A 24,824-nucleotide genomic window follows, 5' to 3' on the forward strand; every position below is an offset into this window, starting at 1 on the left:
ATCAATGTGTAATGAAAACTAGAATTTTGTACAAGATTTTTTAAATGTCGAAAAACTAAAATAAGGCCAATTGCAAGATATGAACTAAGACACACTTATATAAAAATCGAGGTACATAATTTCAGAGGCTTACCTGTGCATCAGCCAGCATGACATCTTTCAGCATGGGCTGGCCCTTGGGCTCACCATTTTCCATCCTCACATAATGTACCTGGTATCCTCTTATCTGGCCATGCTGTTTATTGGGCACAGGTGAGCGCCATGAGACTTTAACAGATGTTGAGTTGACAGCCTCCACCTCGACTTTGCGAGGAGGACCACTAGGAACTGGAACAACATCATTGGATAAAAGAAATTATAGGCACTTGTCCCACCCAATCAGAGCATTTTCTGCATTTTCTTTACTTAGGTTTCTCTTTTTCAAAAAATGGGTAAACCCACTATGTTTCCTTTGAAGAATACGAACATTTTCAACCAATGAAAATGCTTAACCAATCTGCTCTACCTTTTAAGAAAAGATCAAAAAACATGACCAATGCAAAAAAAAATGGAAGAAAAAAAGAGTATCAGAGAAATAGAAAAACATGTAAAAAATGTACAAAAGCCAAGGAAGATGCTTTGAGGTTCAAAGCATTAAAGCACAAAGAGGTATAGCATTGAAATAATAACAAAAACTGGCTGTTGATTGTTGTGTGTTTTTTAAAGGTTTCTTTTTAAACAGCAGAATAAAAAGATTCTTGATTATATGGATTATCTTCTCTTTTTTCTCATATCAAAGGTATTCCATACAAAAGATGCCAAAAATTGAATGTTGAGCATCAATGTTTCTGAAATATGTAAGACAAAAAGGCAACAAAAAGAAGGTAGTTTTGAAAAGTTAACTTCAAAATGTAAAAGAAGTGACTACAAAAAGCCAAGAAAAACACAGAAGACTTTAGATGGAGGTACAGAGACGGGCTGGATTGCAAGACCATAGGAGCCAACAGTCCTTTTAAAGAGAAGCAAATTACTGCATTGAGATTTAAAAAAAGAAAGAAAGAAAAAAAGGCCAGGCCGCAGCAAAGACAAGTCTTTGGCAAAAATACTAAAGCAACCGCAATCCTGGGTAAAAAGATGAGCAGAGAAAAAAGATTACTGTTAGCCTATTGAAAGACAGCAGACCAAGACTGTGTCAGAAGGGTGCAAACTGACGTAGCGGAGGCAACATACCATCTTCATCGGTTCGAATCAACACGGACAAGCTCTCAGGGCCAGGGCCGACATCTGTATGGGCCGTCACAGTGATCCGGTATTCAGTCCATTTTTCCAGTTGTTCCAAAAGGTATTTGGTAGTGTCCGAAGGAATTCCCAAAATCTCGTGAGGCTTGTCATCTTCCCCATCCACTGCAGTATACTTGATGGAGTATTCAGTGATAATGCCATTCTGTTTTTCCACTGGTGGAGGTTGCCAACTTACCAAAATACTAGTGGAACTTGGGCTGGTGCAACTAATGTCTTGAGGAGGAGCTGACGGCTCTTATTTTGGTAGTGAGTTAAAGGAGGATTTAAGTGAAAGGACAGGAGTGGTTGAAAAAGAAAATGATAAAACAAAAGAAAAGGCAAAAATAAATAAACGAACAATAAGGACAAAACAAAAATAAGGCTATGAAACTTAAATTCTAATGACAAATTATGTACCTTGGCTTAGTAATATGAATAAACCAAAAAAATGAATTAATGACCAAAAATAATTGTTAAATAATGGGGTGGGGGGAATATGTGAAAATGAGACCTCAAGATAATGGAGCCTCAAATAAAATTACCTACCTGCGATATAAATTCTTCTTCTAAACCAATCCCTCAGTATCTCCCACCCCTACTATACTGACTACCCAGCTTCAAAAAAGTTGCAAACAGTGCTAGCATTTGCTTGAGGGTCTGATGGTGCTTCACAGATGTTGTTTCCAAGCTTTCCCTTCTACATTCTAGAATGAGGATGGTTTACATACAGTACTCATTTGCGAAAGGCTTAAGTATGAAAAGTTACAGTAACTGCTAATGCCCTTCTACCAGTTCCAATTAAAAATAAGTAAGTCAACAACAAACCTAAGAGGGTTCACTCTATCTGGAAAACTGAGTTTGCCTGACCAGTTTTAATAATAATAAAAAAATGTTAACTTAACATTGATCGTAGCCCATATACAGTGAGCATGCAGAATCAATAAAGGATGAAAATGCAGAGTCCAAGGTTTACCTACCCGAGGGTAATGTCAGGCTTGTTGATTCTGACTGTAACTTGTACTTACCCTACGTCAGCTTTCAGCTTTTTAATTAAAACTCTTCTTGAGACACCATTGCTAGTGAAGAATTAGACCCCACCAGCAAAATTTGGTAAAATCAATAATAATCATTTGTCCCTTACAAAATGTCAATAAGACAATCATTAAAAAGAACTGTTTTTTTCAAACCCAAGTATCAACTGGAAAAGATATAACTTACGTGCAAAATTTCTTTCATTTTGTACATATTCATACAACATAGGGTTTATATTAGAGTTAAAAGATATACTTTCTTACTGCCCATTCTAAATTAAACTAGTCACTTTTTGAGCAATTATTTTCCATCAAATTAACCAAATATTATGATTTAAAAAAATTAAAAACCAATAAAAGACAGCACAATTACTACTATTATTTAAAACTTAATAACGTATGTTCCTAAAGAAGAACAAACAAGTGGGCAAAGATAATACAAATCCATATACACACACATATATTTTTAAAGTAATGTATATGGTACAGTGAATAAAGCAATTCTATGTTTTATATTTGAATGTGTAGTTTGGGGATTTCCCTAGACTTTGTAAATCTTAATATTTTGGAGTGCCAGGTGTATCCAATTGTTCAGGGGATTATCAGTCTTTCTTAATTTACGTGCCTTGTGTTCATTATCACAGTCAATCAAAATAAAAGCTCTCCGTATTGACAAAAAAGGAATCCTCATAGGACAGCCTTGTAAATTTGGAATAAGATTTGCAAAACCACTAGAATCTCATTTTTATTGATTCTGACTAGGGGTTCTTATACCTCAAATTATAAATCTATTTTATATGCATTATCATTATTCATAATAAATTGAGTTGTTCATGTAACAGCAAGGACTCATTTGTAATTCTTTTTAAAAAGCTGATTTGGTTTTCACTAGGGCTATTTTCAGACCTCCTATTTTGTGAGAATATATTAAACACCATTTGAAAATTTTACTTTAATAAAATAAGGAATAGATAAGTGTTTGATGTGCTTATAAAAAGTCTATTCAATTTGTATGTACATATGTTAAAAAGTGAGGTTTGTAAACCATGTGAAATACAGTATTGAAGCATGTAACATTTCTCTTAACTAAATGCTTGGTTTTAAGAAATTATCTTCCACAATACTATTTATTAGCCTGCCTGGAATTCAAAGCAGACATACAGGGAATGCATTAATTTACATGCTTATGCCTTTAAATGAAAGAAAATTTTACGGGAATAAACGATAATCACTAACAGATTAAACAGGATCCTAATCATTTTCATGTGAATAATCATGCTTTAAGAGGGAAAAACATACATTTTATTATCAAAAAACCCTGAGAGTTTTCAAGTTTCTATAGAAAATGAAATGGTGGAAAACTTGCTCATTTATATGGAAGGAAATTAATCTTTTAAAACATAAGTATCAGGTTTGCTGATAGGTCTAAATATAAGGTCAACAGAGCATCTTCTTGACATAATTCAATGTATTTCTATTATAGATATCTATTGTATAATTCACTATGTCAAAAAGCAAAGACAAAATGTCATACAAAGAAATAAAAAATAACTCAACAAAACTCTTCAATTCAAGGTAAATAGTATTTTTATCAATGAATTGTAGACACTTACTAATAAAAAGCAATTAATAGTATTATAAGCCACCAAACTTGCCATCAAAAACAATCTCCTGTATAATACTTCATGCAAAACAATCTGCCCTGGGCACAATTAACCCCCATTGTGATAAACACAGCTATGCTTAAGGGTAACAGTTCCAAAAAGAAATTGAACCAGAGGAAACAAAATACAATTTAGAATTGCAAATATGTTTGCCATTATTCCATTGTTTCTAAATTTGTCCAGATACAGATTTTCTGTTAATGTTCCAAATTTCCACATGTACTACACACAGAGTTAATAAGAAACAAGTCATCAGAGCTGAGCTTTTCTTAGTAGAAACAAATACATGAAATAAGGACTTGTTTGTTTACAAAGCTAAAGCCTGTGTGCTTAAAAAAATAAAGGGTTTTTTTTTTTTTTTTTTGTCTTTTGCAGTCTCTTTCATTTGCCAAGCCCTCCTATGATTATTTTGCAGGGTTCTCAATGTGAATTTTGCTTTAAAGCCTTATAATTCATTAAACAGGGCTTGATCTAACTCCTTTTACCCACTTTTCACCCATGGAGGTCTACCACCTTCTTTAAAAGTCTTTCAATGTGGGAAAGTGGGATCTGTTATTTGGAACAATTGTGAGACCAAAATAAGTCACAGTTACACTTTCATCTGTGAAGTGTGATGCATACTAACCTAGAGACTACTAACTATTAATCATATTAGCAGGTTTGCCTGTTGGTGAAGGTGAAAGCTAGCAACATCTACCAGAGGAAATAAAAAGGCAGAGAGTAAGCAAAGAGAGACACCTACTTGACTGCATGGTTCTAGCTGATATTTCTGCAGTAGAAGCACCCAGGCCTTGAGGGGAGCGTGCAGCCAGACGGAAATAGTATAAGCTATTTGGTTTCAGTCCTTGCAGCCTATATGATGTCCCTGGCTCAATGGTAATTCGTTGCTGGAAGCAATAAGAGAATGTGGTCATCTTCAGTAAGATTCGTGCAAATACTTTTTAATCACACTGTCTGGACTATCAGATTTGTATCATCAGGATTATAATCTCATCAAAATATCACCAAAGGAGTCAATAGTGAGTATTATCCAGGGCTATACTAAGGAAATTATATAATGAAAATATCAGTTTAAAAGGCAAGTTTCTACAAAGGTAACTGGAAGAAGGGAAGTCAGAGATATTTTTAATGTTGACACAGTTAGCCAGACACATCAGATAAGAGGAAGACTGAGAGTCCAACACCCATGAGTATGTTCTGCCCTTAAATGCATGTATGTTGCTGTGACACAGATCACAACAGAAACTGACACCTGCCCCTAGTAGTGGAATCTGCCCAACATGTGCAATTTTAATTGAACAGATATCTACTCATCTCCCATGACCTTCTGAAATCTCAATTGGAGGCAAAGAAAATATGACCAGAAGTAGCAACAGTAACCAGTATACAATTTACAAGAGGTTGTTATAAAAGAAATTTGAAATTGCCTAGTTTTGATGGGATAAAAATCATGTTAGTCACTAAAGAAAGTTGAACAATTTATCGGAAACCACATTACTACCCTAGGTTGATCTAAAATAACTGAAAACCTTCCTTTCTTTGTGAATATAGAAACCTACAGCCAGAAAAAAAAAAATAAATAAATTCACAAACTTTTGTGGACTTTTGAAATACGATTTTGTTAATCAAATGCCGCTGTTAATCAAATTCCACCGTTAATCAAATGCCATCCTGGCTAACTCAGTGAAATCCCGTCTCTACTAAAAAACAAAAAATTAGCCAGGTGTGGTGGCGGGCGCCTATAGTCCCAGCTACTGGGGAGGCTGAGGCAGGAGAATGGCATGAACCCGGGAGATGGAGCTTGCAGTGAGCACAGATTGCACTCCAGCCTGGACGAGAGAGCCAGACTCCATCTCAAAAAAAAAAAAAAAAAAAAAAAAAAAAAAGAAGAAGAAGAAGAATTCAAATATAAAACTAGAGAAACCATCCCTAGGGTATTGTGGCTTACAAATACAAAAGTTTTCAGAAATTTCAGATCCACCAAATAAGAAATAACAGAATTCCCTCAATAAGCAATTGTAGAGCATAGTAGCTGAGCTAACATTCAAGCATCACAATTCTCCTTTACTCTTTGTATGTATGTGTGTATGTATGCATGTATTTTAGTTTGGTGGTGGTAATGAAGGTTTAAAATAATTCAAAGCTGATTTAAGCCTTATAGAAAACACCAATTGCTCAAGTTGTTATCATGAACACTTTAAGTCATACCGGCATTTCAACTATATAACTTTTTAAGTGTATTTTTTATTGGCTTTGTTAGCTAAATCTAAATTTATATTGGCTTTGTTAGCTAAATCTAAAAGCACTGCATTTAAAACCTATTCTTTTGAGATTCTGCTCAATTCAAACAGATGGAATAAAATAGTTTACAAGAACATATTAATTTATTACAATATCCAAATATAGTGCCATTAACCCCTTTTGTCCTAATGTTCCCCATTGGACTTCACAATAATAAAAGAAACATATTTATTACTATTATGTATTCTCATTTTGAAAATGTTAGATGTATCTTAATATTGATTTCTATAATGTATTCAAGCTGCACTCAAGAAGCAGTAGACCCTAACCATTAACAACACAGACTCTGGAACTTGATTGCCTAGACTCAAATCCCAGCTCTGCCATCCACTAGAGTGTGAGACTTTGAGCAAATTATTTAACTTTTTTTCCATGCCTCCATTTCATTATATGTGAAACAGATTAATAAGAAAGGCTAGCTCCAGTGCTACTATAAAAATTAGATGCTTTAGAACAGCGCTATTAATGAGTTAGTTATATTGGTTTTCATTTCTCTTTTCAATGACGATCAATAATTGCCATGCCTTCTACAATCTGTTATTTTATTTGCACAGCATACTCAAATGTTATATACACTCACCTTCATACCAAATACTTTATAGCAAACAAATTAACATTTGCTATGGGAAATCTTCATAGCAAGATTCATCTAGCCAAGGACTAGTTCATCTAGCCAAGGAGTTTCATTAACATATAGACCTAATGTAGTCACCTGTCCCCACAATGACTTAAATACTTTCATGCAGAAGAGAAAGACAGTCCCCAAGTCTCACTGAGTATTTATTCTTCTATAACCTGATACATCTGTGGAACTTGGAGCTCTGTCAGAAGCACATTCCAATAGGAGCAAGAATTATTTTGTTTTGTTTTTCCCCAAAGCCTCCAAATAACCACTCTGCTGTTTTTGTTGCTGTTGTTTTGGATTGGGGAGGGGGGCGGTCAAGTTCCTCTTTTCAGTAGTAAATCTTTTCCATCAAGGTCCTCAATAGCTATCTGACCAAGAATGTGGGTAAATACACAAAAATAAAGAAGTGACCCAACGTAAGGAATAATTCCCAGGGTGAGAAGCACTATAGTCTTACCTCCTCTCCATGCTCCCCATCTTTGTAGACCAGCTCATAGTTGGCAATGGTATCTGAGCGTGGAGGTGTCCAAGAGAGCAAAATACTTGTTTCAGACTCAGGTTCTGCTTTGAAGTTTAGTGGCTGCCCTGGTACTAAAAACAGGGAGGCAAAGGATTGAACTCACAATCACCAGGAGTATTCACAAAGTTCTTTCATAGTGTACCTGTTTAAACCTTTCGAAATCTGTACATATGTACCAGCTTAGTGGAAAACAAGCTCCTTTACATTGTCCAAGTTAACCTCTTTGTACACAGGGTAAGTACAATGTTATAAATCCTGCTCCAGAGTAGTAGAACGTCTACACAAGATATAGTAGAACTAACAAGTATAAAGTCTATTGGCCTCTGAATTTAATTTTAAGGAAAAAATTCTTTACTTCATGATATGGTTGTTAGTAATAAATAATATAATTTAAATAAAACTCTTGCCATATTGCCAAAAGCATAAGTGCTAAATACCTAAAAGTATTGTTATTTACAACTGAGTAGGAACTTACTCTCTAGCACTACATGTAACATTAAAAATTATTTCCAATTAAACTTAAAAGATCCTACCTTTACTCCAATAACAAAACCTACAGGCAAACAGAATCACTTAGCATTTTGTCTTACCAGCCCATATTTTGAAAAAGAGGTGTAAAAAAGGAAAAACAAAACAAAACAAAACTCTATCACTTACAAATAATTACTTCTAATCTCTAAACTATGTTAAATTATTTAATGCACTACACCTAATACAAACAAAATATCCCCCCTAGTGCTACGAAGCTGAACTACTACTAAAATTAAGACGTTTATAGAATACTACTTATCAGAAATATGGTAACTTAAAGAGATCATCTATAATTCTGTTAGCCACGTAATCTATTTGATAGACAATCTGGAAGAGCTGTTTATCAGCTGTAATAAAGAACGGAAAGTCTATTCGGTTTAAAACATCTTACTCAAATATACTAGAATAATTACTAACCTAAACGTCCTAGTCCACACCTGAGCCTATCAGTTCCCCTCTATCCCTTACACACAAGGCTGAGTCAGGGTGTCACTGGCACATCTAACAGTACATTGTTCTTGGCCACTGTCTGCTCTGATTGGTGAGTGTCCATGCTTTCCCAATTGTAAAATATTTTGATCATTACCCTTGATATTATGGCATGTCTCACTGCTCTGTGGCTGAACATATGTTCAGTCCCTCAAGTTTAAATGAGAATTCCATTTATATTTAAAGAAAAAAAGAAAACAATAATACTCCACAGCTGAGGAGTTAAAAAAACATCTAAAGTGTACTTTAAAACATCTAAAGTGGCAACTTCAGCAAAAACATTTTAAAACACATACAATACAGTATAATTTGTAGTTGAAAAGAAGCCTTTGGAGAAAATGTATTGCTTTCCTTTTCTGTTATAGTTATGTCTCTGTAGTATAGCTTTTAAAAATGCCCTCTGTTAAAGCAGTCTTCAAGAATGATTTGTAGAATCCCTAATGATAATTTTATTGCTCTGGTAAGTCAGCCTGTGTGTGTGTGTGTGTGTGTGTGTGTGTGTGTGTACAGGAATACATGTTTGGACTGATGCTTCAGGTCACAAATAATCAGTGCTTCCTATTTCTAGTTGCCTTCATCATCTTTTCTCTCTCTCTTTTTAAAAATCACAGGCCTTGAAAGTCTCATTGATTTGATGTCTCTGGGAACTTACTTTCTGAACAGAGTATCATATTTTTTTCCCCAGTACCTGCCCAGTGGGTGACCTAACACAATCATTTAGATTGAAAGGCAAAAGAATATAAAACATCGAGAAGCAAGAGGCAGAGGGACAGAGGGGAACAAAACACAAATAGGCAAATTGCAAAGCAAATGGAAAATGCATTATTTCTAAAAGGGAAATACCGAAAGCACTGGCAGGGGCAACATTGGAAACAAGAGTGATCAGATAGATGGGAAAATTATGATAGGATCTAATATTCACATGATGAAAGGGTTTCTCAGGCTAAACATGCACACATATGCCTATGGATGCAGTCACTGATTTTTTTTCCTAGTTGTATCTGCTTCTTTCTCTCTCTCGATTTCCTGGGAAACAAGAAAGTCTGTGTTAGCTCCTGACTCAAACCAAACCGGAGTACAGTATGGTCAAGAATCAGAAACATAGAAAACATTGAAGGGCTGCTCTCAGGATAATAATTGCCTGTTATGCATTTCCTCCCTGCCTAATGCTAATAATAAATTGACATTGATTGAAAACATCTTGGAAACCTAATTAACTTTTTCTTACTTAAACTGTTTACTTCTTGCTTTTAATTTGTCTTGAGGAAATTCCCAATTGGTCTCAATATTTTATTCTTGTTTAGTGACACAAGCTTCGTCTGATCATGTAATTCTGTTTGTTTCTATTAAGAGCCCCTTCCCTCTAAATAATGACTTAAGTAGACACATCAGCATCTCAGAGAGTACACTGTCCTTTTTATTCTTGCACAAAGCTAAGAGTTGGCTAGACAACTTGATGCAAAGTGTCTTCATCTAATGTACAGGGGGTTCTCTCCTGTTCTTTCCTTATCCTTCTTTTGAAATGGTTCGGAGGGTAACTTCATGTATTAGATTTTAAACTTGTGGTACAGGCTTAGGCATGGTAACTCACATCTGTAATCCCAGCACTTTGGGAGGCCAAGTTGGGAGGATGGCTTGAAGGCAGGGTTTCGAGACCAGTCTAGGCAACACAGCAAAACCCTGTCTCTACAAAATAGTAAAACTTAAAAAAATTAGTTGGGCATGGTGGAGCATGCCTGTAGTCCCAGCTGCTTGGGAGGCTGAGGTTAGAGGATCACTTGAGGCCGGGAGGATGAGGCTATAGTGAGCAATGACTGAGCCACTGCAAACAACCCTGGATGACAGAGTGAGAACCTGTCTCTAAAATAAATGAATAAATAATGTATAAAATAAACATGTGATGCGAACACAAATGCTTGGAGGTGTCAGGTAATTTAGAAGAGTGAGAAGGCCATACGGGGTCTGGGGCCCAGTGGCGCGTGCCCCCCACCTGAAGAGGAAGCGCAGGCCATGCTCAGTGACAGCAGGCTGCTGCCTTGTGAAATGTGGGCCCACTCTTGTCCCAGCCTCAGATTTTCTTCACAGAAGTTGATCGTGAACCTTCCAGGTAAAACCTTTCCATTCTTAATTACTGAAAAGTAATTGAATTTTAAAAGCACTGTATGGGGCAAAAATGTGTCTACAGGCTAGATTCAGCATATGGGCCAGGGTTCTAAACTAACCTTTCATGATCTCAGGCTCCAGACTCATCAATGGCTTAAGGGTTTACTACCCACACTTCCTCGGGAATTGAGGGTGTACCTGATGATATCACTTCCTCAGGGCATTTCGTCATATTTGAACCCACCACCATGAAGCGGAGGACGCAAAGGAATTTTTTAAAAAGGTATAAAATGAATGTATTTTTAAATTCCCAACATATTGGTCCTAATAAGCATAATATATGTATATAAGAAAACACTTTAGGGGCTACAGACTGTCATATTTGTTTTCTCTGTAACACTTGAGACACGGGAGTACTTTCATTATCTGTCAATTGAATTTTTATACCAAATATTGTGTCTACAGAGGTCCCATTTCACATTACTATTAATGTTTTCTCTCTATATATGTTTATATGTATTTATATATACAAATGTATAAATGTAAATATTTACGTACATTTTACTGATTTATTTAGTTAGTTTTGAGACAAGGTCTTACTGTATCACCCAGGCTGGAGTGCAATGGTACAATCATGGTTCACTACAGCTTTGACCTCCAAGTCTCATGTGCTCCTTCTGCCTCAGCCCCCTGAGTAGCTGAGACTACAGGCATGTGCCATAATACCCGGCTAATGTTTTAATTTTTTTGTACAGACAAGGTCTCAATATGCTGCCCCAGGTTGTCTGAAGTCCCCGGGCTCAAGAAATCCTTACACCTCGGCCACCCAAAGCACTGAGAGTATGGGTGTGAGCCACTGTGCCTCACCTTCTTACACATAGATATTTTACGCTCTTGTAATCATTACACACCACACTTTCTCACTGGTATCTTTTTTTTACCTTCACTTACCAATCCTTTGTCTATGTATATCTTATTTTATTTTTATTTTATTCAAGAGCTTTTCTGTGTTGTAACATTTCATTCGCTGATTAACTGAACATAAATTTTATAAGAAAATGTGAGATTCTGGGAAAATGATGGGCAAATAAAAACAACATATCCAGACCTTCAAGCAGTTACTTCATATTCAAAGGAGAGAGATGATATTGACCATAAACCAAATTTATAATAGGACATGGAAAGAAGAAATAAACTAAGCAAAAGTTTTTCTTTAATATTATATTTAAGAAGTCATTATATAGTGTAAAGGTATGTCCTTCCTCTTGATTACTTATTTAATGTTCACAAGGAAATAGAAATGTGAGCTATCAAGTCCCTAAAATAAGATTATAATCCCACTAATACATATTAAGTACTTGAGCATTATTATAATTATACACTATATAAATATGTGAAAGCAACACAAAGAAAAGGGATAAAAAAAAGAGACTAACAAAAGAGAAACCTTCACATTATCTGAAATGCTGATATCTTAGAAGAGATTAATATTTGAATAAAATTTAGAGATTATCTCTAAAGAAAGGTTGACACATATTACACTGCTAAAGAACAGTTTCATCTTGCTATAGTATAAATATGAAATATGACCAAAGATACTAGAAAACCCATGATTGCTAAAATATCTAGTATTTTAATAAGGTACATGTTTTAAAATGTGTGTATCTAGCATGTTGATAAATGATAACAACAATAAAACTGACAGCCAGAATTATAATGGTAGTAAAACAAAACAAAATTCAAAACAAAGAGTCTGATGTGTAAATGCCACAAATATATCATTGACAAAATAAGTACTTAATACACAAGCATCAGCACAAATCTTACTCTCAACAGTCATTAAATATAAATGAGAAAAAGTTAAATTTTATTATAGTTGTATTTATATCCAGTGCTCCTTTAATCACTGCTAAAACTATTCAGAAAAAGGATTTAAATTGGACTCATAACTTTGGTTATTAGAAAGCAGTCTTTTTCTAGTTTGCTTGTATAGGACTGTTGACATACACTAATGAAATGATTTATAAAGCTCTGGAAACCTAAGAGACTTTGTCTCTAAATGTCATAGCTTATATTTTAACACTTTTGCAATGCCCAGAATTTGTAATAGCATTAACATCCCTAAAATGTTTAAAGTTGATACTAGTCATTAGTATTTGATAAATATATATATAGAATTCTTTATCTTTTGAAGGCATATATCCATATAAGTCAGATGATTTTCAAGAATCTATTAAATGAATAGAACTAAAGGTCAGACATGCTTTCTAAAGAAAGTTCAGAAAAAAAGACACATATTAGGATTTAAGATTTATAATGCCTCTAATTAGCATGAACATCAAGCAACATTTAATGCATTAGGTTTGAGATTTAACTTACTTTTTTATCAGAGTTTTATTTGCACTTCTTCTATAAAATATAGTTACCCTATGCTTTTAGTATAATTACCTTTATAAGAAAACTACAGGATGTTCTTTTTTCCTTCCTCAATGTGTTTTCTAATAATTAAACTATTTTTCTAGCTTAATATAAATACTTCCCTTGTCAATGGCCATATATTTCCCATATTTTCAAGGTAAACTAGTTGCAAGTGACTTTGTAATGACAGAAGTCAGAGCTATGGAGAACTGGGAAGACTGACCCGTATTTCAGAAAATAATCATCACAACGAAAGTCTTTTCATATTTAAAACCATTTAAAGATTACTCAACACAGTCAACTGTACTAATATTCACAATCAAGGAGAAAAACTCTCTCACTATAAAACAGACAGATCATATTCTCATTTTCTGTTTTACCAGAAATATACAAATTTACATCAATCCTTCACTTATATCCATCTGTGTGACTCATATTAGATAAAATCAAAAGTGAGACTTCTCTCTTAACCTCACTTTGATCCTAAATACTGTTCTTTTGGAATCCAGTTTCAAAAAAAAAATAGGAATGTGAATGTCACAGAATTAAAGATAATAAAACTAAATGAGTACCTTTCAGACACAGAAGACATCAAAATGTACATATCTGTGTATTTGTAATTAAAATGTACTTCAATGCCTACATATTACTGATCACTAAATTTTCATAAGGTTGGAGGAGAAAAATTGCAGTGCAAATAATCATATCCTTAAATTTTGTATTTCATAGTGGTTATTGTCCTAGCATAAATCCTAAGAATTCTTTAGTCAGTAACAAGAAAAAGGAGCAGCTCAGTATTAATTACATCAGAACAAACATCACTGTTTTTGGCAGGTGTCCACTAATATCCACTGGCCTTTTTAATGAAGCCTATAGAACAGATCAAATCATTGTGCTATTTTGGAGTGGTTTTTTTTAGCTTATTGATCTTGGCAGGCAGTCATTATATCACTAGATATCTTCTCAATCAACAGGTATTAAAAGTAAAACTATTATGGAAGATTCTTGGAAACATCTTCATGTAAAAAAGTTAGTCAAACAGAGTGGGAATAACTATTCTAATACATCCATGTCCCATTCATCTAGATTTTCTGAGTTCTGTCACTAAATTAAATCAGAGCTTTTGAAAGTGGAGTCCCCAGCTCACAGTAACTCAATTGCCCCTCTGATAATATTACCTTCACTGAGTAATGATTCAATGTCATATTCTGTCCACTGGTAATATAAAAAAATAAAGATATGGTCTGTCTACTTAAACATTGCTTCTATATTTTTCCATAAATTGCAACTGAAGGCATCAGTGTTTTTCTTTTCTTTTTTTTTTTTTTTTTTTGAGACGGAGTCTCGCTCTGTCACCCGGGCTGGAGTGCAGTGGCCGGATCTCAGCTCACTGCAAGCTCCGCCTCCCGGGTTCACGCCATTCTCCTGCCTCAGCCTTTCGAGTAGCTGGGACTACAGGCGCCCGCCACCTCGCCCGGCTAGTTTTTTGTATTTTTTTTAGTAGAGACGGGGTTTCACCGTGTTAGCCAGGATGGTCTCGATCTCCTGACCTCGTGATCCGCCCCTCTCGGCCTCCCAAAGTGCTGGGATTACAGGCTTGAGCCACCGCGCCCGGCCGGCATCAGTGTTTTTCATTTAGCATTCTAAATACAAGGATTCTCACAATTGTCAAAGATTCACATTTTGGTTGAATTAGGTTTAGAAAAAAATTTTGTTTCTTAGATAGTTTAATCTTCCTGCCATTAGAAAATAAAAATATGAAACACTATAGATTTCTATCTTTAAACTGGTGCTTACAAAACTTAGAGCCAAATTTAGCCAAATTTATTTAAATTGAGTTAAATTTCAGCCAAATTTAGTGCTTGAGTGTAATGATCTTTCATAAAAAAGTTCTTCCTTCCACTTCTTTTAGATAAACTTAGTTTTTTTTTTTTTTTTTCATTTCTAAATGTTTTCATGTGCTTCTGCACTGGAATAATCTAATAGCTACTTCAGTATTTCAGAAGTAAGCTATGTATAATTCTTAAATATATGAACAAATGAAACAATTGCGTTTTTTTCTCCTGCCTCTTTTCATTTAATTGCATACCTAGGTGGGCATAAAAACGCAAAAACTATCACATTAAGCATATTATTAATTTAAAAGGTAATGGTAGTTGATAATGATTTGGCTCTGTGTCCCCATCCAAATCTCATCTCAAACTGTAATCCTCATGTGTCAAAGGAGGGACCTGGTGGGAGGTGACTGAATGATGGGGTGGTTTCTCCTATGCTGTTGTTGTGATAGTGAGTGAGTTCTCACGAGATCTAATGGTTTTACAAGGGGCTCTTCCCGCTTTGCTCTTGTCCCTCCTGCCACCATGTGAAGAAGGTCCTTGCCTCCCCTTCATCTTCTGCCATGACTCTAAGTTTCCTGAGCTCTCCCCAGCTATGTGAAATTGTGAGTCAATTAAATCTCTTTCCTTTGTACTCAGTCTTGGGTATTTCTTTATAGCAGTAACTAGCACAGTAGTTAAAAGTATCCAGAATCCCTGGATTTAAATTCTGCTTTTCCACTTAGTAACTTTATGACCTAAGGCAAGTTTCTGAACCACTTTTTATCCTCTTTGATCTTCAATTTACTCATTGGCAAATGGAATAATTCCACATCTGCCTAATTGGTTTGTGAGAATAAACACATGCAAAGTTCATAGTATAGTGTCCTGCATATGTTAGCTACTATTATGATGATTACATATTAATAATTTAATGTTTTACATATTAAGTTACAGAATGTTTCTCTCCATTATCTAATCTATATCCTCTTATGAATTTTATTGCATCCTACGAAAATCCATATATTGACATCCTCATCCATAGTACCTCAGAGAATAACCTTATTTCAATATAGGATCTTACCCATGGAATTAGTTAAGATGAGGCCATAAGAGTGGCCCCAAGTCCGTTATGACTGGTGTACTAGTAAAAAGGGAAATTTGGGCACAGGAATGCTTACGGAAATAATATAATGTAAAGATGAAGGTAGTGATCAGATGATGCTTCTACATGCCACGGTACAGCAAAGATTGCCAGCAAACCAACCAACAGAAGTTAGGGCAGCAGCATGAAGTATATTTTCCCTCACAGCCTTCACAAGGAACCAATCCTGCCATCACCTTGATCTCAGACTCCTAGGCCCCAGAAATGTGAGACAATAGATTCCCATTGTTTAAACCACCTAGTATGTGGTTCTTTTTTACAGGAGCACTAGAAAACAAATAGAACCGCTACACTCTATAAGGTGGTTATTATTGTAGACTAGAAAACTGAAGTTCAGAGAGAGATGAAATAAATCACTTAAGGTGACAGCTAATAAATGAAAGCTTGGGATTCAAACCCTGGTTACGTTACTCCAAGACCAAGGATTGAAAAAATATCACCGCTGAGAAATTTAAAAAGCTGAAAGTGGAATGTAAGTCCCCATATAATTTCTTATAATTTTTTAATAGTTATGTAGCTGCTAAAACAGTATAACAAAAAGCAATCTCATAATAGTTGACCACTTTTAGTCAAGAAAAAGCAGAACAAGATTTACAGATATCTATATTTTCCAATGAGAAGCTTTTTTGATAAGAACAGCCTACAGTATTTTTTTTTCTGCATATTACTACAGCATATAAATACAGAAGTACTGCAAATGGCACATAGAGAAGATATATGGACAGTTTTTAATACAACTGTGGTGAAACATATTTTTATAGCTGGCTTTCCTACAATGTCGTACAGAAAAGAGTAAATCCATGAACAAGCCAATGAGAACCAAATAATGGTATGAAAATAAAGCCAGACAAACTATTAATATAAATGTGCTCTGAGATTCCTAGAAGCAAGGACAAACAGTTAAGCATACTTCATATAAAGACCATGACGTGAAAACAAGTCAGTGATTCACAGGTATCAGTGAAATAGATGATAGATACATTATCTAGTACAGGCATCTGAGAAAATTTATTAATTACCAGGATTAGCAGTGAGTTACATCTACAGATTATACTGTCTCCAATAATATGATTATTATGTCGATTTCAGAACAAGACAACAGCATGCTGCCAAAACATTTGTAGATTAATGCAGGTTTAAAAGATGCCAACTCAATAAGGAGTCAAAGAAGTAGCTCTCAGATGCTCAAGAATAAACATTTGTTTGTTTGTTTGTTTTGAGATGGAGTCTTGTCTGTCACCCAGGCTAGAGTATAGTGGTACAATCTTAGCTCCTTGAGAACTCGCAAACTCCACCTCCCAGGTTCAAGTGATTCTCCTGCCTCAGCCTCTCGAGTAGCAGGAATTACAGGCGCCTGCTACCATGCCCAGCTACTTTTTGTATTTTTAATAGAGATAAGGTTTTGCCATATTGGCCAGGCTGGTCTCGAAGTCCTGACCTCAAGTGATCCACCCACCTCGGCCTCCCAAAAGTGTTGGGATTACAGGCGTGAGCCACTGCGCCTGGCTCAAGAATAAACTTTACAAGAGGTCTCTTATTTTATATTAGCCCAAAGCAAAACTGATCACCTTGAATTAAAGACCAAAGAGGTTTAATATCCTCTTAGGAAAATAAAACCACTGGGAGGACCAAGTATTCCTTCATAAAATAGTTTAATGTCTGCTGTAGCTCTTAGCAAAGTTAATGAATCAGGCCCCAAAGTTCTATCTGAGATCTCAGTAACTGTCTTTCTTTGTCCACTGAGGCCATACAAAGAAATACAGAAATTAAAGCCACTCAGAGAATATTTATTTTTAAGCCAGTAGCTTCCGGCAAATATAAGCCATTCAAATACCCAAGGCCCTGGAACAGTTTTATTTTTTAGCTTTGTTTTGAACCATCCAATCTTACACAAATTAAATACTCTTTTGAGACCACTCTACCATACTAGCTATTACAAAGAAGTGTAGTTTTCCTATTCTCAAAACTGGGCATAGGGGAGACATTTTTCTATCTCATGCAGAGAAGTCTTCAAGTCATTCCCATACAAATTAAAAAGAAGGGGTGCTAAATGCATTGTTCTGCTCAAAATGATTAGTTTTTCAGATGTCCATGCTTGTTCCTTTTCCGATATCTATCATCTCCTGCTTTGAAGCCCTAAATCTCAAAAATTAAAATTTATACCATCTTTGTTCTTTCTTTGTTTTGGTCCTCCTCCCCTCTCTGCACAAGCCCTTCCCGCCTGCCATACTTCCCATCCTGAACCAAACTTACCTCCTGTCTGAGTGATGACTTGTATGTCACCTGAAAGTGGACCATCTCCAATTGAGGTAAAAGCCAGGACTTTGACAGAATATGTTTTCTGGGGCACTAAGTTGCCAATAGTAGTGATTTGGCTGTCAGCTACATTGTGTTTCATCCAGTTGTTCACATGTTGAGTGGGATCCATTGTATAATAAACTCTATATCCTTGGATCTGTCCATTCGGCTCTTCAGGTTCCTTCCACTGTACCAAAATGGTGGTAGAACTCAACATTCTTGCCTGGACATCCCTTGGGGCACTGGATGGCGCTTGCTCTGAGGTCTGTGTCAGCACAGGTTCGCTGGGAGGCCCCCGCCCAATGTTATTGACAGCAACAACCCTGAATTCATAATCCGAGTAGGGACTTAGTCCAGCGACACTGTAGCGTGTGGTCGCCACTCCATCAATTTCTTTGTAAGGTTCCTCAGAGTTTTTAGGTTTATGCTGAATTATGTAATAAGAAACAGGCTCAGGGTTCCCAGAGTCCCACGTCAGTGTGATGCTTGTAGCTGTGCTCTCAGTCACTACAGGAGTTCCTGGAGGTTTGGGTAAGGCTTGGATGGGGGAAGATAAAAGACAATGACTACCCATCATCCCTAGAATGTTTCAAGAATCTATAAACTCTACTATGAAAATGACAGGATTATGTGTCTACTGAAGATTTAATTAAATGAAACTACAGCAAAGAGTAGTTTTCTGAGTGGCCAGGAAGTACAGTAAAACATACATAGGTGACACAAATACTGCTTCACTAGAAGGGCTTGATAGCATATTTTTAGGCTTGTATCCAAATCCTCTACTCATTAGCTAAGTGATCCTGCCTGCATTCCTTAACCTCTCTTTGCTTTAATTTCCGCATGTGAAAATGGGAAAAACATTATTATTTAAGTTATATTCTACAGCTGTATGTAACTGTATTTCATGGGTTTGCTGTGAAGATTAATGAGCCAATCCACTAAGATTCTTAGAATGTATCTGGAACTCACACAAAACCTTAGTATTAGCTGCAGTTATTACTATTATTATACCAAAAGCTTGGCCAACTAGCCCCTTGCCCCAGTAAATAAACGGTAAAACTGAAATACCAATAAACATTGAAAAGAACAAAATGTGGAATACACTAAAAGGAAATTAAATTGCTATGAAAGAATAGCATCTATATTGTTGTAAGACATAGTACCATTACTAAAAATTTTCTTGTAAATAAACGAACCAAAAATTTTAAGGTGCAAAAGAATAGAAATTCCAAATCAATGTTTTATTCTTAATATTTAAAATTGCTGAAGGAACTAAATTAAGGCACATTCATGAACCACTTTTTAAGGTATTTTATTGTCATATTAATATGCATTCTATATTCCACATCAGAAATATCTGATGTAGCTACGCAACAAATATTTGCAATAAAATCCATCTTTTTAGAGGTCTAATTGTTTCTTTTTGGCAGAAGAATACAAATAAAAATACTACTAATTAAAAATACAAACTGTCTGCCTTGCTGACCTCATATTCAAGTGCCTTATTCTAAACAATGATTCTGAAAGGCAGTGATATTAGGGTAGGAAGGGGCATTCTAATAGTTGTCTCTTTAGAGAAATCCCAAAGGGTAACATTCATATAATCAGCCCTTTAGTGTCCCTGTTTCCTTGTTAACAGAAAGGCAAGAAGTATAACACCCTCTAGAATGGCAGCTGTTCAAGAGCAGCAAACTCGTACTTCTGACTTGCTGTAAAATCGTGAATGCCTAGAATGCTGCCTGGCACTCGGTAAGCTTTTAATGAGAATTGTTAAACAGTTAACTGAATAAATGAGTCTGCACCTATTCTTCTCACTCTCTTCAACCCGTTCTTTTGTTTTGATTTATTTTAATTTGCCATTAAGATTCACCCTTATGTTTTATTTGTTTATTTTTGAGGTGGAAATCACAGCGAAGTGACACGAGTCAGGAAAACAAAGACAAGAAGGTGAACAAAATATTAGTTGAAAGTGGCCCCTGCTTTTGAATTCTTAAAGGTCTTCAGCAAACCTTCAAATATTTAAAGCTGAAATGGTAATTATAAAAAAGGTGATTCAATATTTACACACTACTCAAAGAACTACAGAATGATAATATTTTGCCAAGGGAATTTACTGAAAATAATAATAAAATTAAATTTGTTTAAATATTCTGGCCTGGCATTTTTCAAGGCTCTGTGTGATCCAGATTTCCCCTACATGTCTTTCTGAACTTTCAAAGCAAATACAAATATTGCTAATTAAAGTTGTGCTCACTGATATTTAGCTGACATTATCAGTTTCACTAAGTCACATTTATTGTACAGTACAGGTTTTATATCTGTAACGTACAGATAAATACATGTGTGCTTATTATGTTAAGTTTATACAACACAACATTATTTCACACAATTATAAATATTGACAATGTGTACCTTTGTTCTCATGTCATTAGTTTTATATAGCACATATTTGATATATATGCTTGGTTAGAGATACGACACCAGTTATAACATGTGTATTGCATTTTCTAAGATCACATCTAAGAATGGCAGCTTTTTAAGAGTAGCAAACTCATACTTCTCTGACTTGCTGCTGAATTCCGAATGCCTACAACTTTGCCTAGGAAAGGAAGATAATTTGTGTTCATTTTGCAATAGTTCTAGCCATTTGCAGAAAACTTAAGTTGCCCTATGTTTGATTCAATTTGCAAACACTTTCTCAAATTCTATAAATACTGGGAAAAAAACAAACAAACTGGTATCCTCACATGCTTGTACTCTTTTTCTCTTTGGTTCAAAAATATTCATGTAATACGGTACTTGGGTGATATTTAGTCTGTTTTCTAAAGGAAAGAATATTTCTTGAGCACTCATCTATGCAAGGTGAAAGATAAAACTAAAACAGAATATACTACTACTTGCCTCTTGATTTCTAACAGTAGGGCCTGCCAAAAAGTTAAATCATCTATTATTAGACTATGTTGATTTCAACTTTTTTCTTCTTTTTCCTTTGTATTTAGAAATTTTAAGCATTTATTAATGCTCATATTGACTTTTCTTGGGGTTCTTATCAAGGTTCTGTTCTAGTATGTAGACTGTACACATCAGTCCCACCATAATGGTTGACCATGTCTAAAATTCCTAGTTCTGTCTGGTTAGTGCCTGGGCCTCCATGAACTGTCTTTTAATATTTTGATGATTATCTCTACATAGGCTGCCAGATACTTCCAAGAAAAAATCCGCCTATCTAAGCTTATGCATCTTATATAATACCACAGATATGATTAGGTTATACACACATTTAAAACTCTGAATAATGAATTATTTTAGATTTTCAAGGATGGGCTTCCTAGAGGCATTAATCACTTGGCTTAAGCGTACCCAGATCCTCAAAGCATGATCCATTGAGCATACCTTTGACAGTGATCTGTGCTATTGCTTCAATGACACCCAGTGTCGACATAGCAACACAGGTGTAATTTGCTGACTGTCTTACATCATTCAGTTCTAGCACATTTCTTCCTATTGGCATATCATCTTCAGGTGTCAGATCTTCTGCCCCCAACATCCACTTTACATAAGGCATTGGTGACCCCACGGCCACACAGGTGATATTAACGCTTCCACCTGGCATGATTTCATGATTAGTGGGTGGGATAGAGAATCTTGGTGGGACACGGCGAACTGGAACAAAACACAAGGGAAATGATAACATATACAAGGCAAGAAAAAGTGGATTATTAAACACATGACATGCACCGTACAGACACGATTCAACAATTGAAACATATTGTGGATTGTCCAAAAACAAAACATAAAGAAAAACTGTGGATAATACAGACCATACAAGTATGGTGTGTGTATACACAGAATTATTTAGTTTAGTCATTGATATCTTAGACACACTCATACAGAAGTTGATTCAGACCTACAAGGGCCCCACAAAAAACTATCTACAAACTAACAATACACAAACATCATGCATAAGATAAACACAAAAACATATACATGCAGGCATATAACAATGATTCTATGCAGGCATGTATATGCAGAAAAGGGAGCTGGAAGGTCACCAGCATGTTTAAGTTGAGTATCAAAACCAACTTCAGTGCTGTGCACTTCCAGTTGATGTGAATGTAGGTGTGGGACCACACTGTCACATCCCAGCCCTGGAAAACATCACCTACAGTACACTGAAAGTGCACTTTATGTTTTCAGATTCATAGTGGATGCAGCCTCAAGACCTCACACTAACACTGGAACAAACACAGAAATGTATATACATATTGATTTGCAGTCACAGAAGAAGAAACAGGCTAACACCAGTAGAGATACTGGATTGGGTCATGCAAGGCATGCACAAGATGGAATCTCAAGGCCCGTGCTAAGGATATTGAAAGAATGGCTGGAATCCAAGACAGCAATGACAGCAGAAGAAGTAATGGGGCAATAGAAATAAACACGAAAGGGGGAGGTAAAGTATAATGATTGAAATACAGAGATGTAGGGGATGACAGGGTTGAAAGATAGATTAGGCTCAAGTTGTTAAAGGTAAAGATTTCAAATTCAGAAAAAGAGATGGGTGTTTCACATACAGGATTCCATTCAATTCATATCTAAGGTAAAACAACATAAATGACAACAAAATCTTTTAAAAGGCTTTTTATGCCCACATTCAAATTGAGAGACATTGGGAAAACATACAGCAGGACATGACATTAAGAGAAGAGATCATATTAAAGCAACATAACACAGAAAAATTACCAAGCAATTAAAGTTCAGTGTTCCTGCTTCAGATAATTTGCAGGTTTATGTGTGTTTAAGTAAATGCGTTTTGGATGTGATACAAGGAGAAGGTGAGAGAGAAATTGGTTTCAGCTGGGGCTTTCACTGGCAAAACGTCATACCATAAGAATTTGAGCTCTAGAGGGTAATCTTTAGGAGCACACCTTAAATACATTTAATAAAGTGATTTTAAAAATTATAAATAAACTGATAAATAACCTCATAACCCCAAGAAGAAGATAAGTAATTCTGTCTGAAAACTTTTTGGCTGCACTTAAAGTCAAGATAAACCTCCGCTGATTTGAGATGGCTCACTGCAATGGCCTCATGGGTGAATGACAGTCATGGGAGAAGAAGAGAAAGCTAAGCATGCCTCCTGCAGTCAATTCACAGAAGTTACACAAAGCAAGCAGGAGCCAGTGTAGACTCTGAGGTATCAAAGAACATATCAAGAAAAATGGAGGAGAGTTTAGTCTTCATGCTTGGGATTAGGGGAGAAACTAGAAAAAGTCATTCTATGGGCAGCAGGCATCCTTATAAGACAGAAATTAAAGGCGGGGTGGGAGACGGGGAGAGTGGAGCAGGAAGGAAAGCAGGAACACTGACCAAGTTAACTGGACTTTAGAGAGTTAAGTGTTACCAGTTACCATGCACCCAGGTACATTCTGTCCCATCATGCACCACAGTTAGATACCACCAGCAAGCACCAGAAGCCATGGCCAGGGCATTCTCTGCTAAAACATACCATTAACCAAAAGAAGAACACAATGCAGCTACATTCATTTCATTTGTATTCTTTGTTATTGGTTTAATTAATAGTTTTGTAAGGTGGGTAAAAAGTAAAAAACACACCAACCTTCTCGCAGCTCTGAGGGATGTAGGGGGTTTGATGCAGAACACAATGAAATGAGGAAAGGAGAAAAACAAGGGAAACACAGAGAGAGTAAAAAGGCCATATCAAGGCTTTCAACTGCTACTTGAACATCTTTATTCGCTCTAGTTCATCCTTTCTACCTCAGCTGGAAAAGTTAGCAATATCTCACAGACTACCATGGTATTAGAAACAATAGCTAGCATCATTTTGAAATTTTCCATGGAAGAAGGTACACATGCCTCATGCAGCAAGGGAGGTCACTATTGTGGAAAAAGGATCAAGGGACTTTCAAAGAATTTAGAGAAGAAACGGCTTTCTTCATATTTCCCCACCCCAGACTCCATAAAAAGAAAGGAGAGAAAAACATCCCCAGGGAAACAAAATTACCTCTAACAAAAATTTCAAAATCAAGCTAGGTATTTTCTTAAGGGAACCCATCCTATTATAACTTAAAGCCCTCTCAGTCTTTAATTTAATCCCACCCCCACCCATGCCTTCGTGGTTATTCACAGATATGTAGACCAAGAATAAGAACACTTCCACTAGACAAAAATAACTACAGGAACTGGCTTTGAGAACTCTCGGGAAGCGGAAGTACTTCATTCTAGTTGAGTGGAAAGGCATAGCCATTCATAAGCTCAAAATTTAATCATTTCTATTACTTCATGAGAACATATGAATGTATCCTTATAATTCATTCTTGTCTCAAGGACAACTCACGTTACTATTTAAAATACAGTTTTCCATGGCAATCAAAACACTAAACATTTCGGTAAGTCTTAACAATTCAAAAAAGGTGTACGTATGTGCACATATATGAATACACATGTGTGTATATATATATATAATACTATGTGTTTATAATTAAGAAAGTATACAAAGAAAGAAATACAACTGTGCTATTTGCATGTAGCATTTATAGAGTTAGCAGCTTTATCCTTACAGTTTCAGCAGCAGGGGTCATGAA

At 35.7% G+C, this 24,824-nt stretch overlaps 1 protein-coding gene across 47 annotated transcripts in view; it reads right to left on the reverse strand.

Moving 5' to 3' along the window:
* Window positions 1-24,824, reverse strand: part of PTPRD (protein tyrosine phosphatase receptor type D) — a 2,329,646-nt gene that overhangs the window by 185,385 nt on the left and 2,119,437 nt on the right. For 24 of the 47 annotated variants that reach the window (XM_017949398.3, XM_017949394.3, XM_017949399.3 and 21 more), the window contains 7 exons: window positions 23,840-23,851; window positions 21,613-21,882; window positions 18,175-18,756; window positions 7,339-7,472; window positions 4,698-4,842; window positions 1,210-1,515; window positions 134-327 (listed from right to left, as the gene is read on the reverse strand). In XM_017949398.3, coding sequence (XP_017804887.1) covers window positions 134-327; window positions 1,210-1,515; window positions 4,698-4,842; window positions 7,339-7,472; window positions 18,175-18,756; window positions 21,613-21,882; window positions 23,840-23,851 — 1,643 coding nt within the window. The remainder of the gene's footprint in view (window positions 1-133; window positions 328-1,209; window positions 1,516-4,697; window positions 4,843-7,338; window positions 7,473-18,174; window positions 18,757-21,612; window positions 21,883-23,839; window positions 23,852-24,824) is intronic. The other 23 variants (XM_017949425.3, XM_017949424.3, XM_021927829.2 and 20 more) reach the window with 5 other exon arrangements.

Source organism: Papio anubis, chromosome 13 (genome assembly GCF_008728515.1).
Source record: "Papio anubis isolate 15944 chromosome 13, Panubis1.0, whole genome shotgun sequence".
NCBI classification, from domain to species: domain Eukaryota; kingdom Metazoa; phylum Chordata; class Mammalia; order Primates; family Cercopithecidae; genus Papio; species Papio anubis.